The sequence below is a fragment of the Schistocerca piceifrons genome, chromosome X, assembly GCF_021461385.2.
Source record: "Schistocerca piceifrons isolate TAMUIC-IGC-003096 chromosome X, iqSchPice1.1, whole genome shotgun sequence".
Taxonomy (NCBI): domain Eukaryota; kingdom Metazoa; phylum Arthropoda; class Insecta; order Orthoptera; family Acrididae; genus Schistocerca; species Schistocerca piceifrons.
In genome coordinates this window covers 877,320,756-877,339,794 of record NC_060149.1, presented here as the reverse complement: position 1 = coordinate 877,339,794, position 19,039 = coordinate 877,320,756, and the positions used below count along the sequence as shown (strand labels likewise).

The following is a 19,039-nucleotide window of genomic DNA, read 5'->3' as shown; positions in this document are numbered from 1 at the left end:
CCTCTGTTCTGCTGAATGTTGATAAGTTACATTGTTTTTGCTATTATTAATCCATCTATAAGGATCTTGCTGTCAATGAGATGTTAAACTCCAATCTTCCTTCCTTTTAACTATTACTGGTGTTTAAGTGCACCCACAGATCCAAAATCCACAGCAATTAATACAGAGGTTCACAAAAAAGGCACTTTGCATGTAGCTTGTAGCAAGGCTCAATACTTTCCATGCCAGTGACTTGGTTTACAATAGTTCTTCAATCACTCACATATTGGCTAGTACACCACAGAGCCACCAGGAGAGAAACATACATGGTCCAGTCATGTTAATGTCACCACCACCTACGTTCAACATCAATATGCAATAACCACTCGCAGACAGCAGGTGGCAGCACTATAAGTGGTGGGTATATAAAGCTTGGGGGAGGGGGGACACAGAAAACAGTGCAGTCATTGTCTCAAGGTGGAAACGGAGTGATTTATATGGTGTTCAAAAGGGCATGATCATTGGCTTTTGCACCAAGGATGCAAGAATTTCTGAAATGGCTAAGTTTTTTGTGTGCCACCATGGTTAAAGTACACCATGCATGGCAAAATGACATTATCCAAAACTGGTGCTGAGGCAATTGTGGTGCACCACAAGCCATAGATGACAGAGGTGCATGATGACTGCAGAGATATGTACAGGTGAACAGAGTTTCAATTGCTGAGCAACCAACAGGGCGGAGGAGCCAAGGGCTGTCAACAGTGTCTCCTTAATGACTGTTCAGTGAACATTGCTGCATATGGACCTTCACAGCAAGTGCCTGGTTCATGCACCCATGCTGACTGCTGTTTCTCAGCAATGAAGGCTGAAATTTACATCCCAGTACCACAACTGGGCATCCACTGAGTGGCAGCATGTGGCCTTTTCAGACGAATCGTGTTTTATGTTCTATCAAACGGATGGCCATTTGTGTGTACAGCCGTGCAACAATTGTCGAAAAGGTTCAGGCCAGAGAAGGAAGCATTATGGTATGGTGAACATTTTCGTGGCATTCCCTGCATGATCTCATCATTCTGGAGGAAACAATGGATTAACTCAAGTGTGCATTTATCCTTGGAGACAATGTCCACTCCAACATGACTTGTTCCACATCATTATGATCTATCATACAAAATCATCCATGGAACATGGAACATGTAATTGTGTAACTAACTAACTTGCATGCAGTTTGTTTTGTTCTCAGCATTATGGCATCTACCAGCAGGAAAAAGCAATGTATCACACAGCTTGCAGTTTATGTGTATGGTTTGAAGAGCACAGAGATGGGATTAGCATATTCCCCTGGTCACCAGACTCCCTGGATTTAAACTCTGTTGAAAACCTGTGAGACCACCTCAATCAAGGTGTTTGTGCCATGGATACTCAACCTTGCTGCTTGTCTGCACTGTAAAAGATGGTTATTGAAGCTTTTGACAGGTGGTCTAATTAATGTGACTGGACTGTGTATATATAAATCTATGTTACTTCACGAGATATATGTGGGAGAAAGTAATGTGTTTCCTGATTCTTCTTTTAACACATGCTTTCAGAATTTCCTCAGTAAACTCCATTATGAGCAATGAGCTTTCTTGTAGCATCTGCCACTGGAGTTGGCTGAGCATGTATTGTAATTAGGAATAAGTGCAACATGACCAGCAGACTGAACACAACTTTATTCCATGGAAGCATAATAACTTGAACACAGTACTTAAGCAACAGTCAGCACTTAGGGAGATTATGAATCCTTGAGACATCCATGTTCTTCTCTTCATCCGCTGGGCTCCGGCCAAGGTAGTGGGCTGCAATGGGAGCATAAAGTCTGAAGTGGTTCGGACATGGACACATTGTGTATCCACCTTCCCATGTCAAACCATATGGTAACACAGGTGCAGGGGCTGTTTCCATGCCAACCTCAGGCATCAGCTCTGGTGATGGTGCTAATGATACTGGTACCAGGAATGGGTGACAGAATCCCTGATGATGGTGCCAGAAGCAATAGAGGAACTGCTGGTTCGACCACTGAGAATGGATGCCCTCCCCCACGTGGTAGTGAAGAACTGGCAGCAGCAAGTGATATGACGCCCAATGTGGATGGACACAGATGCAATGATGTAACATCAGTGGGCACCTGGGCATCCATGCAAAGGTAAAGCTGATAATGGTGCCTCAGACACAGGTTGTCCTCTGTGTGAATGTTGCCCCCAGCATCTGGCGACGACAGCTGGAATCCATTTAGAGTGACATCCAAAACCACGTGCTCAGAAAGCCACACCCAGCAAGACGGGGCATGGTGGCTGCTGCATTGGTTGATATCTAGGTGGAGACACAGGAGATGTAGCAGTGTCCTTAGCTGGCATCCATGGAGTAGCTCTGCCGGGCTCTTCTCGCCAAACGGCATGAAACAGTATGAGGAGAGAAACCAGTCTAGGGCATCATCAGACAAAGAGCTGGCAATATATTTTCTCATCTGAGTTTTGAACATTTGCATGAGGTGTTTGACCTTGCTGTTAGATTGTGAATGGAACAGCAGGGGAGGGTGGGGGAGGATGTGGCAGATACCACAGTTATCACAAAATGCTGCAAACTCTTGCAATGAAAATTGTGGACCATTTTCAGACACTAACATCATGGGCAAGCCTTCAAGTGAAAAAATTTTGGACAAGGCTGTGATGGCAGCGGTTACAGATATGGATACATAATGAACAGCATATGGAAAACAAGAATATGCGTCAATGACCAACAGCCAACAAGTGTTGGGAAATGGGCAAGCATAATCCACACTGTGAACAGGAGTGAACCAGGTGGGTAATGTCACCATCAAAGGCAGGCCAAAACACATGTTGACGGGCTAACACTTTTTTGCATGATACACCTCAATGATATGCATAAACAGAGAACCTCCAAATGAAGCACTGAGAGGCTCACTATTAGATAAGCTGCATGATTCATGTCTAAAAGCAGAACACCATCCACAACATAGAATTGATGTCAAAAGATGCAATAATTATGGAGGGGATCAGACACATGAGAAGGTGATGAATCTGACCAACCATGTTGCACAAATGTTATGATCTTCTACAGAATAGGAAATAAAGATACAGCCTTCACAATGAGAGTGCTAGTTACAGGATGGTGAAAACCATCAACCACCTGCTTTGCAGCAACATCAATATGGAAACAAAGTAATTCCTCCTGATCATATCCTGGGTCCGGCCTGACTGGCAGGTGGGACAAAGCATCAGAATTTGCGTGTTGATTAATAGGACAGAAATTAATCTCATAGTCGCAGTGCAAAAGGAAAGGAGCCCAGTGTTGAATGTGATGTATCACTTTATCTGGTAATGATGAAGAAGGACTGAATAAGGAAATCAATGGTTTGTGATCAGTGACCAGGTGGTATTTGGTACCATAGAGTAAAACATGGAACTTCTTCACAGCATATACAATGGGCAAAGCTTCCTTTTCTATCTGAGAGTATCCAAATTGAGCATGAGTCAGTATTTTTGAGGCATTAGCAGTATGCTGCTTGGAACCAGTATGCTGCTTGGAACCAGTACCGCCCCCAATTCGTACTGTGAAGCATCCATCGCAAGGACCAAATAGATGCTTGGTTGGCACGTCACTAAGCAGGGTGCAGACTGTAACATGGTCTTAAGGTGGAAAACACAGTTTCACAAGCCACCAACCAGCAAAACAGAGGCTAATTGCACAGCAACACATGTAAAGGCTGGATGATTGTCACTGCCTCAGGCAAAAGATTATGGAAGTAGGCAACTTTGCCTAGAAATATCTGAAGTTCTTTGAGTGACATAGGGTGTGGCAGCAACACAATAGCAGAAACATGTTGATGCAGGGGTCTGAGACCCTCATGAGAAACTTCAAACACAAGATAAATGATAAAAGTTTGAGAACATTGACATTTTTCTAAATTACACTTCAATCTGGCTGCTTGGAGCACAGAAAAAAGAGCACAGAGATTTTGTAAAAGTTCCTCATTGGAGGTACCAGAAACTACAATGTCATCTAAGAAGTTGCACAAGCTGGCACAGATGCTGTAAGTTGTTCCAAGTTGTTAATATAAAAATGCACATTGATAATTATAAAACCAACTCAGATCTTCATTCCTACAATACCAGAATGTGCAATGATATCCACATAAAAAGAGTAAACAAGGCTTTAACACAAAACAAACCAACATTCAGGGTACTATTTTGCACAACAAACTTCCAACTCAGCTAAAAGAAATAAAAACATTGTCTACATTCAAGGAAGCCATATTTAAATTCTTAATGACCAACTGCTATTATAGCATAAATGAATATCTGCAGTAACCTTGTGGCAAGTAACCACATTTATTTACTATATGTTAATAGTACCACAAATCAAATGCTTGCCACAGCCTCAATGTTAGTTTTTCTGAACAAAAGTGTTAAATCAATTATTTACATGTAACGTATTACATGTAAAAGGCCCCAAACAAAAGTGTTAAATAAATTATTTACTTGTAATGTATTTCATGTAAAAGATCCTTTTCCTTCTTTTATATTATTAAAGTAATCAAAGTTGTATTGCCCGAAAATATTGTGATGGGTAGAATGAACCATTGTATTATGTAGGAAACTGTACACCCTTATCTTACTTTTGTTATACTATGTTCTTTGGAGAAATTCATACAATGTACATTGTCACTGGATGAATAAACTACTACTACTACTACTACTACTACTACTACCACCAACTGCAAGTATTCGTACAGTCCAAAAGGGGTATTGACAATTAACATACTTTGCAACTCCATACCTGAAGAGAGTTTTAAATAGGCATCCGACAAGTCAATTTTTGAGAAATTTTGACCACCTTATAGCTTTGCAAAGAGTTTGTCTGTGTGTGGTATGGGGTATTTATCCACTATAGATTGTGCATTCACAGAAACTTTAAAACCACCACAGAAATGTAATTGGGCCATTGGTTACTTTACTATAACTAAGGGGGTAGACCATTCACTTGATGCAATAGGCCAATGAATGCTGGATTCCATGAGGCAATCTAATTCATCTTTGACTTGTTCCCGGAGTGCCACTGGAACCCGATGGGCCCAGAAAAAACAAGGCTGAGAAGAGGGTTTCATAGTAATGTGCATTTGAAAATTATTGGCACACCCCAATCCATGAGAGAATAAAGAGGAAAACTAAGAACATAATTAATCCAACTGTGTATATGGTATTTATTCAGAGACTAAATTCATTTCATCTAAAGTGGCAAAACCAAACAACTTAAAAGCATCTGATCCAAAAGGGCTCTCTGTATGTGTGTTATCTACAACAAGAAATGTAAGTGACTGGACTACTGACTTGTAGGTCACTGGGACAGAGAACTGGCCAAGAATAGGAATACTCTGTTTGTTGTAATTCACTAATTGTCACGACACAGGGGGAAGTGGAGGGTCCATATAAGTTTGTGAGTTTAAGGAGGTTACCACAGCTCCTGTATCCACTTGCATGTGGAGAATTTTACAGAAAAGCTTGTTTGGTGCAACAGAATTAGCTCATACAAAGTTTACATCCATGTCCCTATCAGGATCACTGTGCCGAATTTTTGCATTACAAACAGAAGCAATGTGACCCTTTTTATTGCAATTATGAGAGGTTGCCCTGAGTTTTGAGCAATCTGTGCACTCCTGGTTAATGAAACAATAAGAGCAGGCTGGGAGTGAGGAATGCATACATTGCTGTTTATTGGCCTGTTTACAATAGACAATATTTTTATTCATTCTTCATTACTAGATGGGCATTCCGTTAGCAAAAGCATGAGTGGCCTTTCAGACCATGATGCACAAATTTTAATACTAAAAGGCTTTTTTACTCAAACCAATGTCATATTTAATTACAAACTACATAGGAAAGTTAATCCAACAGCAATAGAGAGTTTTTTAAACCTTGTCAAGGAACAAGAGTGGCAGGATGTTTACAGTGCTGATAACATCAATGATAAATACAATGTTTTCCTTAACACATTTCTCATGCTTTTTGAGAGTTGCTTTCCATTAGAACATTCTGAATGGGGTACTAGCAGTGATGGGCAGCCTGGGTGGCTGACTTGTGGGATATGGATATCATGTAGAACAAAGCAGGAATTATATCAAAATGTTAGAAGTAGTCACAATCAAGCTACAATAGCCCATTACAAACAGTATTGTAAGTTGCTTAAAAATGTTATCAGGAAGGCAAAGAGTATGTGTATGCAAATAGAATAGCTAATTCACAGGATAAAATTAAAAGCATATGGTCTGTTGTGAAGGAAATGTCTAGCCAGCAGCACAAGGTCGACAATATAAAGTCAGTTCGAAGTAAAAATATTTCTGTTACTGATAAATCAGATATATGTACAGCATTTAACAATCATTTTCTGAGCATTGCTGGTGAATTAAATAAAAATTTAGTTTCTGCAGGAAATAACTTTCTTGGCAAATGCCTTTCCAAGATTGATGTCTGAAATACTCCTCTGTGATACAGGCAAGAGGGAGATCGAGTCAATAATCAAATCACTGAAGACTAAGGACTCTCATGGTTATGATGGAGTGTCTATCAGAGTATTAAAGTACTGTGCTGCACATGTTAACCCTGTATTTAGCCATATTTGAATTTTTCCTTTAGGAATGGTCTGTTTCCTGAGCATTTAAAGTACTCAGTAGTAAAGCCGCTTTATAAAAAGGGAAAGGGATAACGTAGATAATTTTAGACCAATCTCTATGCCATCACTGTTTGCAAAAGTTATTGAAAAGGCTATGTATGTAAGGATAATTGATCATTTTATATCACATGATTTGCTATCAAATGTACAGTTTGGCTTTAGAAGTCGTTTCACAACTGAAAATGCTATATTCTCTTTTCCCTGTGAGGTACTGGATGGGCTAAACAAATGGTTTTGAACGCTTGGCATATTTTTTGAGTTAACTAAGACATTTGGTTGTGTTGATCACAAAATATTGCTCCAGAAGTTGGACCATTACGGAATACAGGGAGTGGCTCACAATTGGTTCTCCTCTTACTTTTTCAACAGGCAGTAAAAGGTCATTATTCACAATGTTGATAATGGCTGTGGTGCGGGGTCTGAGTGGGGTACTGTCAAGTGGGGGGTGCCCCAGGGATCAGTGTTTGGGCCACTCATGTTCCTTATTTATATAAATGATATGCCCTCTAGTATTATGGGTAACTCTAAAATATTTCTGTTTGCTGATGACACTAGCTTGGTAGTAAAGGATGTTGTGTGCAACATTGGCTCAGTTTCAAATAGTGCAGTAAATGACCTCAGTTCATGGCTTGTAGAAAATAAACTAATGCTAAATCACAGTAAGGCTCAGTTTTTACAGTTTCTAACACACAATTCAACAAAACCTGACATTTTAATATCACAGAACTTGCATATGATTAGTGAAACTGAACAGTTCAAATTTCCAGGTGTTCAGATAGATAGTAAGCTGTGGTGGAAAGCCCATGTTCAGGATCTTGTTCAAAGACTTAATACTGCCATTTTTGCTATTCGAATGGTATCAGAAGTGAGTAATCGTTCGACACGAAAATTAGTCTACTTTGCTTATTTTCATTCACTTATGTCGTATGGTATTATGTTTTGAGGTAACTCTTCCCATTCTAGAAGGATATTTTTGGCTCAGAAATGGGCCGTTCGGGCAATAAGTGGTGTGAGTTCATGAACCTCTTGTCAACCTCTGTCCACGAGTCTGGGTATTTTATACATTGGCGTCCCAATACGTATATTCCTTATTGTCGTTTCTTGTTACCAATATTAGTTTATTCCCAAGAATAAGCAACTTTCACTTGGTTAATACTTAGCAGAAATCAAACCTGCATTTGGATCAGACTTCCATAACTCTTGTGCAAAAAGGTGTGCAGTATACTGCTGCATCCATTTTCAATAAGCTGCCACTCGAATTCAAAAATCTTAGCAGTAATCCACGCATTTTCAAATCGAAACTGAAGAGTTTCCTCGTGGGTCACTCCTTCTATTCTGTTGAGGAGTCCCTTGAAAAATTAAGCTGATTTTTATTGTATTGCTGACAGCAGTTACTTAAACTTATGGACTGACTTTTTTAAGGTTCATGAACATTTATTTTTATCTATTATTACGTTTATGTTGTATTGCATGTACTGACACATTCCATGACCTTGGAGATTTGCTCCTCAATTTGGTCCTACAGAACTTGACGAGTAAATAAAATAATACTAAAAACTTTGCTGGTGTGACTGCTACTGACAGTGAGGCCAGCCATCTTGATGCTGTGACTGTGTGCTGCAACCATGTCTTCTCCCTGTGAACTATCTGAAGCTTGGTGTGAAGGAGAGGGTTGGATTGCTGATACCTCACACCATGATTCAATTTGGTTACCTGCAGCTTATGACACCTTAAACGACTGTGCAATAGCTAAAACCTTGGAGAGGGATGGATTTTCATGCTGGAGGGCATGCTCTCAACCCTCACAATCCAGAGCTAAACACATCTCTCACCATTTGGTCAGTATACAGCTCTTTACGTAAACTGGACACAAAATGACAATGATCACTTAACCCATGGAGTTCAGCCATCCATGGTCAATAGGAATGATGTCATTGCTTCCTACAGAGGTAAAACTCAATGCAGGATGCAATAACATGGGTGTGCTTACAGTAGTATTTTGAAAGAAGTTCACACATTTAGTCAATTTTAAGGAAGATGGACCCTGCAAAGGGGTGAGTTGACATAGGACTTGATACATTCTTGGCGATAACCATGAAAGGAACAAGGCATGACAAAAAATAGTGTCACCAATCCCTAAAGCTTGAAAGTGTTGCTGCAGACATTTGTCATATGTGTCTCAATCCTCAACAGATTCATTGTACATAGAAAAGGGAGGCAGATAAACCTTGGGGGTCATGGAGGGAAAATCAGCAGGCAACACAGATGAAGGAGCATGCTGTCTGGAAAAGTAGAAGCCAATGATTGAAGCACCTGAGTTTGACTGTCCAGCACCTATGACTGGCAGTGCAACACCATGGTGAACGATTCTTGCTGTTTGACCAACCAGCGTAAAATGTCCTCCATAACATCATCAGCCATTGTGAGAATAAACAGAGGACCAACCAGAGTAGAAATTTGCATGGAGAAGAGAACCACACTCGTCAGAAATTGTGTTGCAATTAGGTATAAGCACAACACAACCAGTAGACTGAACACAACTTTATTCCACAGAAGCATTAAGAACTTGAACACAGTACTTAAGAAACATTCAGCAGAAACCTATTATATACACAAAGTGGAGTAGCAATACACATAGAGAACTGAGGTCAAGAGCAGCTCAGCTAGCCTTAGACAGACTGGGGCCCATGGTGAGCACTGACAGTGATATTCTCTCTCTCTCTCTCTCTCTCTCTCTCTCTCTCTCTCTGTCTCCCTCTGTCTCCCCCTCCCCCCTCCCCTCTCTAAACACACACACACACACACACACATACACACACACACACACACACACACACACACACACACACAGTCTGAGGCACTCTCTGTGGACGACATAGCACTGCTGCACATGCAGCCATTTTAAAGAGTGTGCACACATCACTACACATTCCCACGACATTCATGTGGTGATTAAACATGAATTCTTCCTTGAATCTTCTCTAATCTCCTTATTTATTCTATATGATAAGATTCATACATCCAAGAAGCAGTTACTTTTGGGTTATGTAGACTGCCTTATTTATGCATGAACTACATTTCCTCAGGATACTTTGAATGACTGTCTGGCATTTAGTTTTCCCATAACTAGTGTTATATGATTGTTCTACATTAAACCAGTTAAAGAAAACTGAACAGTTTGGAACCAAGAACAATGGCACCCAGCCTGCTCATTAAAAGTTTTTTATCATCTGTCCTCTTGCAGGTAAGGTTCCAGATCTGAAAAATCTTAATTTCAGTCCTCTATCTGCAGATCAAGTAGCTCTGGTGGACCACAATTCATTAACCTTGGCCACGGAAATAAACCGCCAAAGAAATATACCAGTTTTTATGTTAGACATTATATACTTACTGAGAAAGGAAAATATTGACAGAATGTTGGCATCAACATTATGGGACTGCTTCCAACAGACTGCAACCGCTTCATAGGACTTCTTCCAGTAGGATTGATGGTTAGAGCTCATCATCTAATTGAAACAAATATAAATGTACAAAATGGAAAATCACATTAAAGAACTAAAAAATTGGAGGCATACTTATTGCCCTGTTATCACCTTCAGGAGGCAAGAATTTTAGTGCTGCCGATACACTCATAAAAGTAGACCCACATGAGACAATCCTGGCTATTGGAATTAACTGGTGGGTTCCCATCTTGGAGTCTGAGTCACTGGCCCTTTCTTTTTCTCCTTTCCCAACCTATTCCTCTCTCTTCTCCAAACTGAAAGGTATGATACAGCTAGTGCTATGTACTTTTCATGTGTAGCTGTAGGCAGGACTAAAAATTTAACCATTTAAACTAAGTATAAACCAGTAACCATGCATTCAATTTTATAGTTGACACAGAGGAAATTGAAGAAGTATTGTAGAAGGAATCAACTCAAAGTAATTGAAAAATCATCTCTGGATTTATGTGAAATAATTTAACACATTGATAGCCACGAGGCTACCACCAGCCACAGCAGACACTTAACACCTGCTGCCACGGCCTGGTGGTTAAACATTCATCACTATGCATATGGTAGTGAGCATTTTAAGGAAATTAAAGAAAATTTTGATCAGAATGTCTGATCAGGCCTTTGCTCCTCCAGTATATTGACAACAGTGTAGCTTATAGACACTATTAAAAAGGGGACGTGTGGAATGGAACAATGTGGTAACACATTACTACAGGCTTTTGTGATTATTTTACAAGTATACTGGAAGTTTTCCTTACTCACTCTCAGCTCAAGTTATTTTCATAATAAATGACTAAAATGAAAAGGAAAAGTTCTTTAAGGAGAATGTGTTTCAGAACTTGCTGCATATGATTAAACACTAATTGTTGTTTAGGATTTTTCTGTATGTGGGGTGTATTTCATAATAGTCAGGATATATAGAGGGAATAAAGTACTACTGATATACAGTGAAATAATTTTCTGATTATACATAACATAGGTTGAAAATGTGTTTTAATAATTGAAAATAGTTCTACATTAGATATTTCTGTCATAGGAATGATAACAAGCTTATGAATCTGTGATTCTGATTTGTATGGATCCAATTTAAATTACTTACTAAAGCATGTCAGTTATAGACCTTATAGTCTTCTTTTTGTCACTATAATCACCATGAATCAGCTGCATAGTGGTCATCAGGCAGAATATTGCATATTTGAGCCTGTCTGTTGTAATAATGGAATACATATGAATAAATAATGGAATAAATATGAAAGCTAAATTCACAGTGTTCAGACTATAGACAGACACACTTTCGTTAGTACTAAAGTGACTCCTGAAATTCATGATTCAGAAATAGAGCATGTTTGGTAATAATATTTGAAAATCAGAATACTTCTCATTTTTAACCTTAATAAAATGGGAACCCTATGTTTTTCTTTTATTTATTTTCAATTGTGTCTAGTACATCATTCACTGGACTCAAGAATTTGGCAAATTTATTTTATTTAACTTTGTGGCCAGAGCTTCTTTCCTGTCATCACAGTTGTTAGTTACCTAAGGGAGGGAAATCATGTGTGCCACCTGCCAGCTAATTGTGGAAACTTTGTTCTGTGTGTGATCATATCTTAAGTGTTTGTGTACCTTACTTTCTGAGGTGGAAAGTTGGGACCAGCCCAGCATTTGCTTAAACAAACATGGAAAAATTGCCTAAAAATCACACTCATGGTGGCTGGTGCATCAACTATGGCCATTAATGTGCCCCACAGATTCAATCCTGGTCTCGCTAAGCTTCCTGTCTCACAAACTAGCATGCTATACCTTACATTATATGAGCAGGCCAAAATGGGAATCCTGTCAACTTATATTAAATATTGGTCTCGCCTACATTTACTGAAATCAATTTGGCCAACATGAGACAGATTTCAAGCAGTATCAGCCAGGCCATTTTAATCTATGACTCTTACTTATTAAAAAAAATTTTATTCCAAAATTACATATATTGTTTCTAGAGGTATGGTGTATTTTTTGCAGAAAAAGTTTGCAGATATAGCCACCTTTATAGAACTTCTGGGTGCGCAGAATAATTATAACATGCAAAAGATCAAGGAGATTTTCTACAAGAGTAAGTATATATCATTTCCTCTAGTAATTGTCCATTGAAGATTGTAAAATGAAATTTAACTTATGACCTATAGAAGTAATATTATATCAAAATACACACATCAAAAAAAGTTTTGCATCACCCCGGTTCCCAGAACACCTGAAGATAGACATTAACTGTGGATATTGTATCACAGACATAGTCCCTTTGACTATTCAGAGATGTCACTAAACCCACCCAAAGGTGTAAACAACCATGCATGAGCAGCGCCTATTAGATGGAGGGGGTCTGACAGCCGATCAATTCCAGTTATTTCACCAGTAAGAGGTATTCGGCTCATGTTGTCTGTAGTTCAAACATGCCTAGACAGTCAATACCACAGTTCAATTGCATCCACATTGTTACTTTGTGACAGGAATGGCTTGCAACAAGGGAAGTGTCCAGGCATCTCAGAATAAACCAAAGCGATTTTTTTTGCACATGGAGGGGATCAGAGAGACAGGAACTGCTGATGACATGCCTCGCTTAGGCCACCCAAGGGCTACTACTGCAGTGGATGACCACTACCTATGGATTATGGCTCGGAGGAACCCTGAAAGCTACACCACCATATTGAATAATGCTTTTTGTGCAACCCCAGGACATCATGTTATGACTCAAACTGTGTGCAATAGGCTGCATGATGTGTAACTTTGCTCCCATTGTCATGATGAGGTCAATCTTTGCAACCACAACACCATGCAGTGCAGTACAGATAGGCCCAGCAACATGCTGAATGGACTGCTCAGGATTGGCATCATGTTCCCTTCACCAACGAGTGTCGCATATGCCTTGAACCTGATAATTGTCGGGGACGTGTTTGGAGGCAACCCGCTGTCCAGTGAGTGCAGCAAGGTAGAGGTTCCCTGCTGTTTTGTGGAGAAATTATGTGGGGCCAATGTACGCCACTGGTGGTCATTCAAGGCACAATAACAGATGTATGATACGTGAGTGCCATCCTCCGACCAAAGGTGCAACTTTACAATGAGCATATTGGCAAGGCATTCATCTTCACGGATGACAATTTGTGCTCCCATCATGCACGTCTTGTGAATTACTTCCTTCAGCATAAAGACATTGCTCAACTAGAGTGGCCAGCATGTTCTCCAGACTCTATCGAACGTGCCTGGGATAGATTGAAAAGGGCTGTTTATGGACGACGTGACCCACCAACTACTCTGAGGGATCTACGCTGCATCACTGTTGAGTGGAACAATCTGGACCAACAGTGCCTTGATGAACTTGTGGATAGTATGCCATGATGAATACAGACATGCATCAGTGCAAGAGGACGTGCTACTGAGTGTTAGAGGTACCGGTGTGTACAGCAATATGGACCACCACCTCTGAAGGTCTCACTGTATGGTGGTACAACATGCAATTTATGTTTCTCATGAGCAATAAAAAGGGCAGAAATGATGTCTATGTTGATCTCTATTCCAATTTTCTGTACAGGTTCCGGAACTCTCGGAACCAAGGTGATGCAAAACTGTTTTTGATGTGTGTAATTCTACTGTATGAGTTTATAGTAAGCTGACTTTGTAATTCCTGAGTTAATGCATAACAATTATTAGTGTTGCTTGACATAAGCAACATATTTCATACCCTGTTTGATTTCTTAAAAAGTGAAGCAGAATCACTTAAGTCATTAAGGGTTTAGGATGTCTTATGTGCATTGTATGTGATGATAATTTGTATATGAATCAGTTTCAGATTATATCTCTACAATACATTCTAAAATAATATATTGAGTTGTGATGTTTTATAACTTCAGAATAAATGTCTGATTTCATAAAATTTAGAAAGTGCAGCATAAACCATTCAGTGTTCTTGCAAGGTGCTCCACACTAAGGGCATATTTATATATCAAAAAATAGCTTTATATATTTTTTACTGCTTTGTGAACACAAGCGGTCATCAGTGCAACATAATGATGCAAGAACTTTGTTGCATGACCACCACAAGAGACTTTCAACAGAATGGCAGAAAACAACTGACAACTAATGTAAACAAAAACAAATATAATAAAACAAGAACAAATATAATCCAAATGTGAATCCAAAGAAGAACCTGTCAGATCAAAATCAGTAATGGCACTATTTATGTAAATATATGGCATTATTCAAAGTGGCTGGTTGCTGTTTTCTTCTTTGTTAGAATCAACTTTTATTTTATACTAAGCTATGGTCTTAAAATGTCAGTCATCAACAAAATAAGATTATTTATATCTTTCTATTATGTTACTTCAATTGGAAATTTGAGCTCAATTATGTGAAGCTTTTGCCCATCTGCATACAGAAGAGCACAAAAATTTGATCATACCTTCATGAGAACTGAAACTTCATTTATAGTTTTTAATGCTATGTTATAATGCTCAGGACATGACATTAAGTGCCTATCCTCACCATAAAAGATTCTGTGTAATTACAATCATGCCTCTAGAGCTTTATGCCATTGTAATTACTTCTGTTTGTAAAACCAGTAGTCTCAGAATGATAAATAAATCTTATGCCTTGTTGACAATTATCTGCAAATGGAATAAACAGTTCATTCTAGTTTTTCGTAGTATGATGTCATACAACAGGGGTCAGTTCATCTTGCTTACATTTTCAGCACTTCTTTATTGCCATGCTAAGCTCTCACATTCAATGAAATTGGTAACTATTGCTGCCAGGACATGTCACTAGCTAAAACACATTCCTTTATGAAATAGTTAAATGTTGAATTTGTAAAGTTAACTGCATTAAAAACAGGCAAAACAATGCACATTGACCCTGTTCTGTGTTATTCATCTCTTAAGATGGCAGATATACATGAGTCAAGTAAGTGATGTATGATGAAAGCACTGCCAATCCATATACAAACCATTTTTGTTCACCATTGTGCTTTAATGTTTCAGACATTAAAAATAAATACTTGGAGTTTATTTTAAAAACAGTTGTTTAAAAATCTGGGTGAAATGTGAAAGTCAGAGAACTTTCTTGCTACAAATTGACCTTTGGAAAGAAAGTTAGATTAGTGTTCAACATCCCACTGACGTCAAGGTCACTGGAGATGGAGTACAAACTCTGATTAAGGAAGGATGATGGAGGAAATCTGCCACACCTTTTCAAAGAAACCACTGTGGCATTTACATTAAGCATTTTAGGGAAACCCAAACAGTATGGTTGGACAGGGTTTTGAACCAAATATAAGTCCACTGATCTTTGGGTTGCCTAAATCCAGGGACAGGGGCAAATGCATGACATCATCAATGGTCTTTGAGTATATGACATCATCAAAGACCTTGAATGCACGTGTGTGTATCTCTCTCTCTCTCTCTCTCTCTCTCTCTCTCTCTCTCTCTCTCTCTCTCTTTCTCTCAAACACACACACACCAGTATTTTACCAGCTATGCAATGACACTGTACAGTGTGAACTACATGAAACTTCGATGAAATAATACACTTAACAGTAGTTTTAATATATGGATTTAATACATATTCATTTAGGCAAGAAGCAAGGGTTGATATGCTTTCAACTACCTACTTTCAACTACTTTTCAAATTCAGCCAAACTCTACAATGTTTCCGTGCTAGGGTAAAAATTTTATCTTGCACTATACAATATTTGCCATCTTTTACTGACAATGTTCACTTGTGCTGTCACACAGTAGAGTAAATGACTCTTTGGTGAAATAACATACTGAACAGTAAATGGTGATTTCTGTCAGAAACAGAATTTTTACCGTCCCATAACATTCAGAGTTAAATCACAAGAGTTAATGTACAGGGGACTCGTCAATACCGCAATTACAGTTTTTGTGTATTACAGAAACAATAATTATTAATTTATAATATACAGAGACTCTGTCTATCCTAACAACAGCATTACTGTAAAAAGAAAGAATAATTATTACATGTATTTATTAGATGTAAAACTCCTAAGCTTAATTAACTAAACATTTCAGTCACTTGCTTTCTTGCCAGATTTTCATATTATGATTAAGAACTTCTTCTAAGGAATAATAACATTTCTGTACCAACAACTGTCATAGTTTTTGTTTCTTTTTTAGAATGTAAATTTTCAGGCCCATGTATTCTGAGGTTTGTGCAAACAGCTTTAATCTATGAGTGGGAAGCATGAAATTCTCCTTGTTCCTAGTACTGTATTACTGTTTAAAGTTATTGTCTATGAATAACTTGGTGTTAGTGTGTACAAAAATAATCAGTTCGTAAATGTACAAACATGGAGCAGTTAATATTTTTAAATTTCTTAACAGTGGGTAACAGGATACTTTTGGTTTTGCATTAGACATATTTCTAACAATTGATTTTTGCAATTTTAAGATTCTTGTCATTTTGCTTGTGCCTCCTCAAAAAATAATGCCATACCTTATAATTGAATCAAAGTAGCTGTGGTAAACTATTTTTCTTGTCTCCATGTTAGTTGAATATGACAGAATCTCCATTGCAAATGTCAGGCTGTTTAATTTACTTGCTAAATACTTTATGTGTGCAGACCGGGATAGATTTGGTCCAAATGCATGCCTAAAAATTTAACACAGTCTGCTTATCTCAGTTCTTGACTTCCATGACTAATGTGGAATTCTTTTACCTTAGAGTTTTTAGTTTTAAACTGCAGCAAATGCGTTTTCCCAGTATTACATTTTAGCCCATTTAGCTGGAACCAATTTTCCAAACTGTATAATAGTTTTGAGAAAGTTAAAGGAATTTGTTTGGGGTCATTGCTTTCAACAAGGGCAGAAGCATCCTCGACGATTAAAACTGAGTGTGAATTTATGCTCAGAGTTAGATCATTTATGTAAAGTAATAACAAAATTGGACCCAGAATTGAGCCTTGTGGAAAGCCTCAAGAAATAATCACCCATTCAGAGAAGGAATTTGCCTTACTTGAGGATATAACTACCCTTTGTTTTCTGTTCATGAGGTATGACCTAAACCACTCTAAAGCACAGCCCCCAATTCTGTATCTTTCCATTTTATACAGGAGCAAGTGATGGTTTCCACAATCAAATGTTTTCTCGACTTGTTTAAGGTGGATCTGATTTTTTTCACAAACTCATTAATTGTCTCTATGGTACTCTTGCCCTTTTAAAAGCCATTTCAGTTATCTGAAATTATGTTGATTTCTCTATAATTTTTTTAATTTGTGTTTCCACCACTTTTTCAAATACTTTTTACAAAATTGCGAGAATAGAGATTGGGTGGTAGTTCCCCCTATCTTCTCCTGAGCCTTTTTTAAACAAAGATTTTACCTCCACATACTTTAGGACATCTGGAAAGTGGCCCTCTTCCACTGATTTATTAATTATTGAGCAAACAGGGTGAGCTATTATCCTGGCAGCTGCTTTAACTACTTTGGTAGGTATGCCGTCCCATCCAGCAGAATTTTTGTTTTTTAGCTGCAATATGGTTCTCTCTTCATCTTTAACAGAAATGTTCTCAAATTTGTTAAAGTGTTCGTCTGCCTTGTGTCTAAAATGCACTTATATCTGATTTTCATGCATTTATAAAGAAAAGTGTTTAATGACTCTGACGCTGAGCCATGTTTGTTACAATTTTGCTCCCCATTTAATTTTGGAAGTATCTTTGCTGTCAGTTGTAATCCCCAGTTCTGATTTTATGATGGACCATACTGCCTTTGATTTGCTTCCATGAGCCCAGATGTATTTATTATTAACCATTTCTGTTGCTGCTTTCATACCCTCTTACATACGCTTTCATACTGTTTAACTTAGTAAATGAAAACAGGGTCTTTGTTGTATTTCAGTTCCTTGTGGAATTGTCTTTTTTTCACCAGATATTTTTATTCCAACAGTGATCTAATTTAGCTTATTAGACACTTTTGTCTGGCGTACTCTGAGTGAAAATATTTCACTAAATACATGTAAAAAATTAATCAAAAAACATGTTAAAATGTACAGATTAGAACTCATCTTCGGCTTGCCACTCCACCTCTTCTAATTTAGAGCAGAACAATTTTAAGTTTTCGACAGTAAAATGTCTTTTGCTGCAAGTTTTTCTAGTACTTTGTTCATTTGTATTAGTCATTTTGATAAACAAAACTGAATGGTCTGAAAGTCCTAAATCTACACATAGCTTCCTTGCATCATTGGATTTATAATTCGTTAGAATATTATCAATACAGGTTTCTATACTGTCATTTGTTCTTGTGAATTCCGTGAAGTTTGCCTTGAACACAAATTTTTGGATTAGGCCCATAAACTGCATCGAATCACTGGTTTCATTTGATAAATTTATATTGAAATCAGTGGTTATTAAAACATTTTTCTTTTTGTCATTACTGACTTTCTGTAAAAGACCCATTAACTTTGGTAAAAATAATTTTGTTACTGCAATACCTGAAATTCTATTTATTGATATAATGACAATATTTTGTTTTTCTAATTCAACTGAGCAGTTTTCAAATACACCTTTTTCATTTAGAAAATTGAAATCATCTTTCACTGTGTTTTCTAAAGAGTTATTTAAAAGTATGCATGAGCCTTCATGGGTACTATTTGTTCTACAGAAAATTGAAGCTACACTGAAATTGTTTAGCTTATTTAAAATTGTGACACAATCTTTTGCAAGTAAATGTCCCGTTATTACAACATAGCAGAAGAAGCCTTATCTATCACAATAGGTCTCATTTTAATTCAAGTGCAACTATAACAAACCATGAAATCTTACATTTCAATAAAGATGAATTT

The 19,039-nt window shown here is 37.9% G+C and overlaps 1 protein-coding gene across 1 annotated transcript in view; it reads left to right on the top strand.

The window, feature by feature from the left end:
• The window catches only part of LOC124722752 (annexin A5-like), a 280,617-nt gene that overhangs the window by 177,373 nt on the left and 84,205 nt on the right, over positions 1-19,039 (top strand). Inside the window, exon 4 of the mRNA XM_047247892.1 lies at positions 12,216-12,306. Coding sequence (XP_047103848.1) covers positions 12,216-12,306 — 91 coding nt within the window. The remainder of the gene's footprint in view (positions 1-12,215; positions 12,307-19,039) is intronic.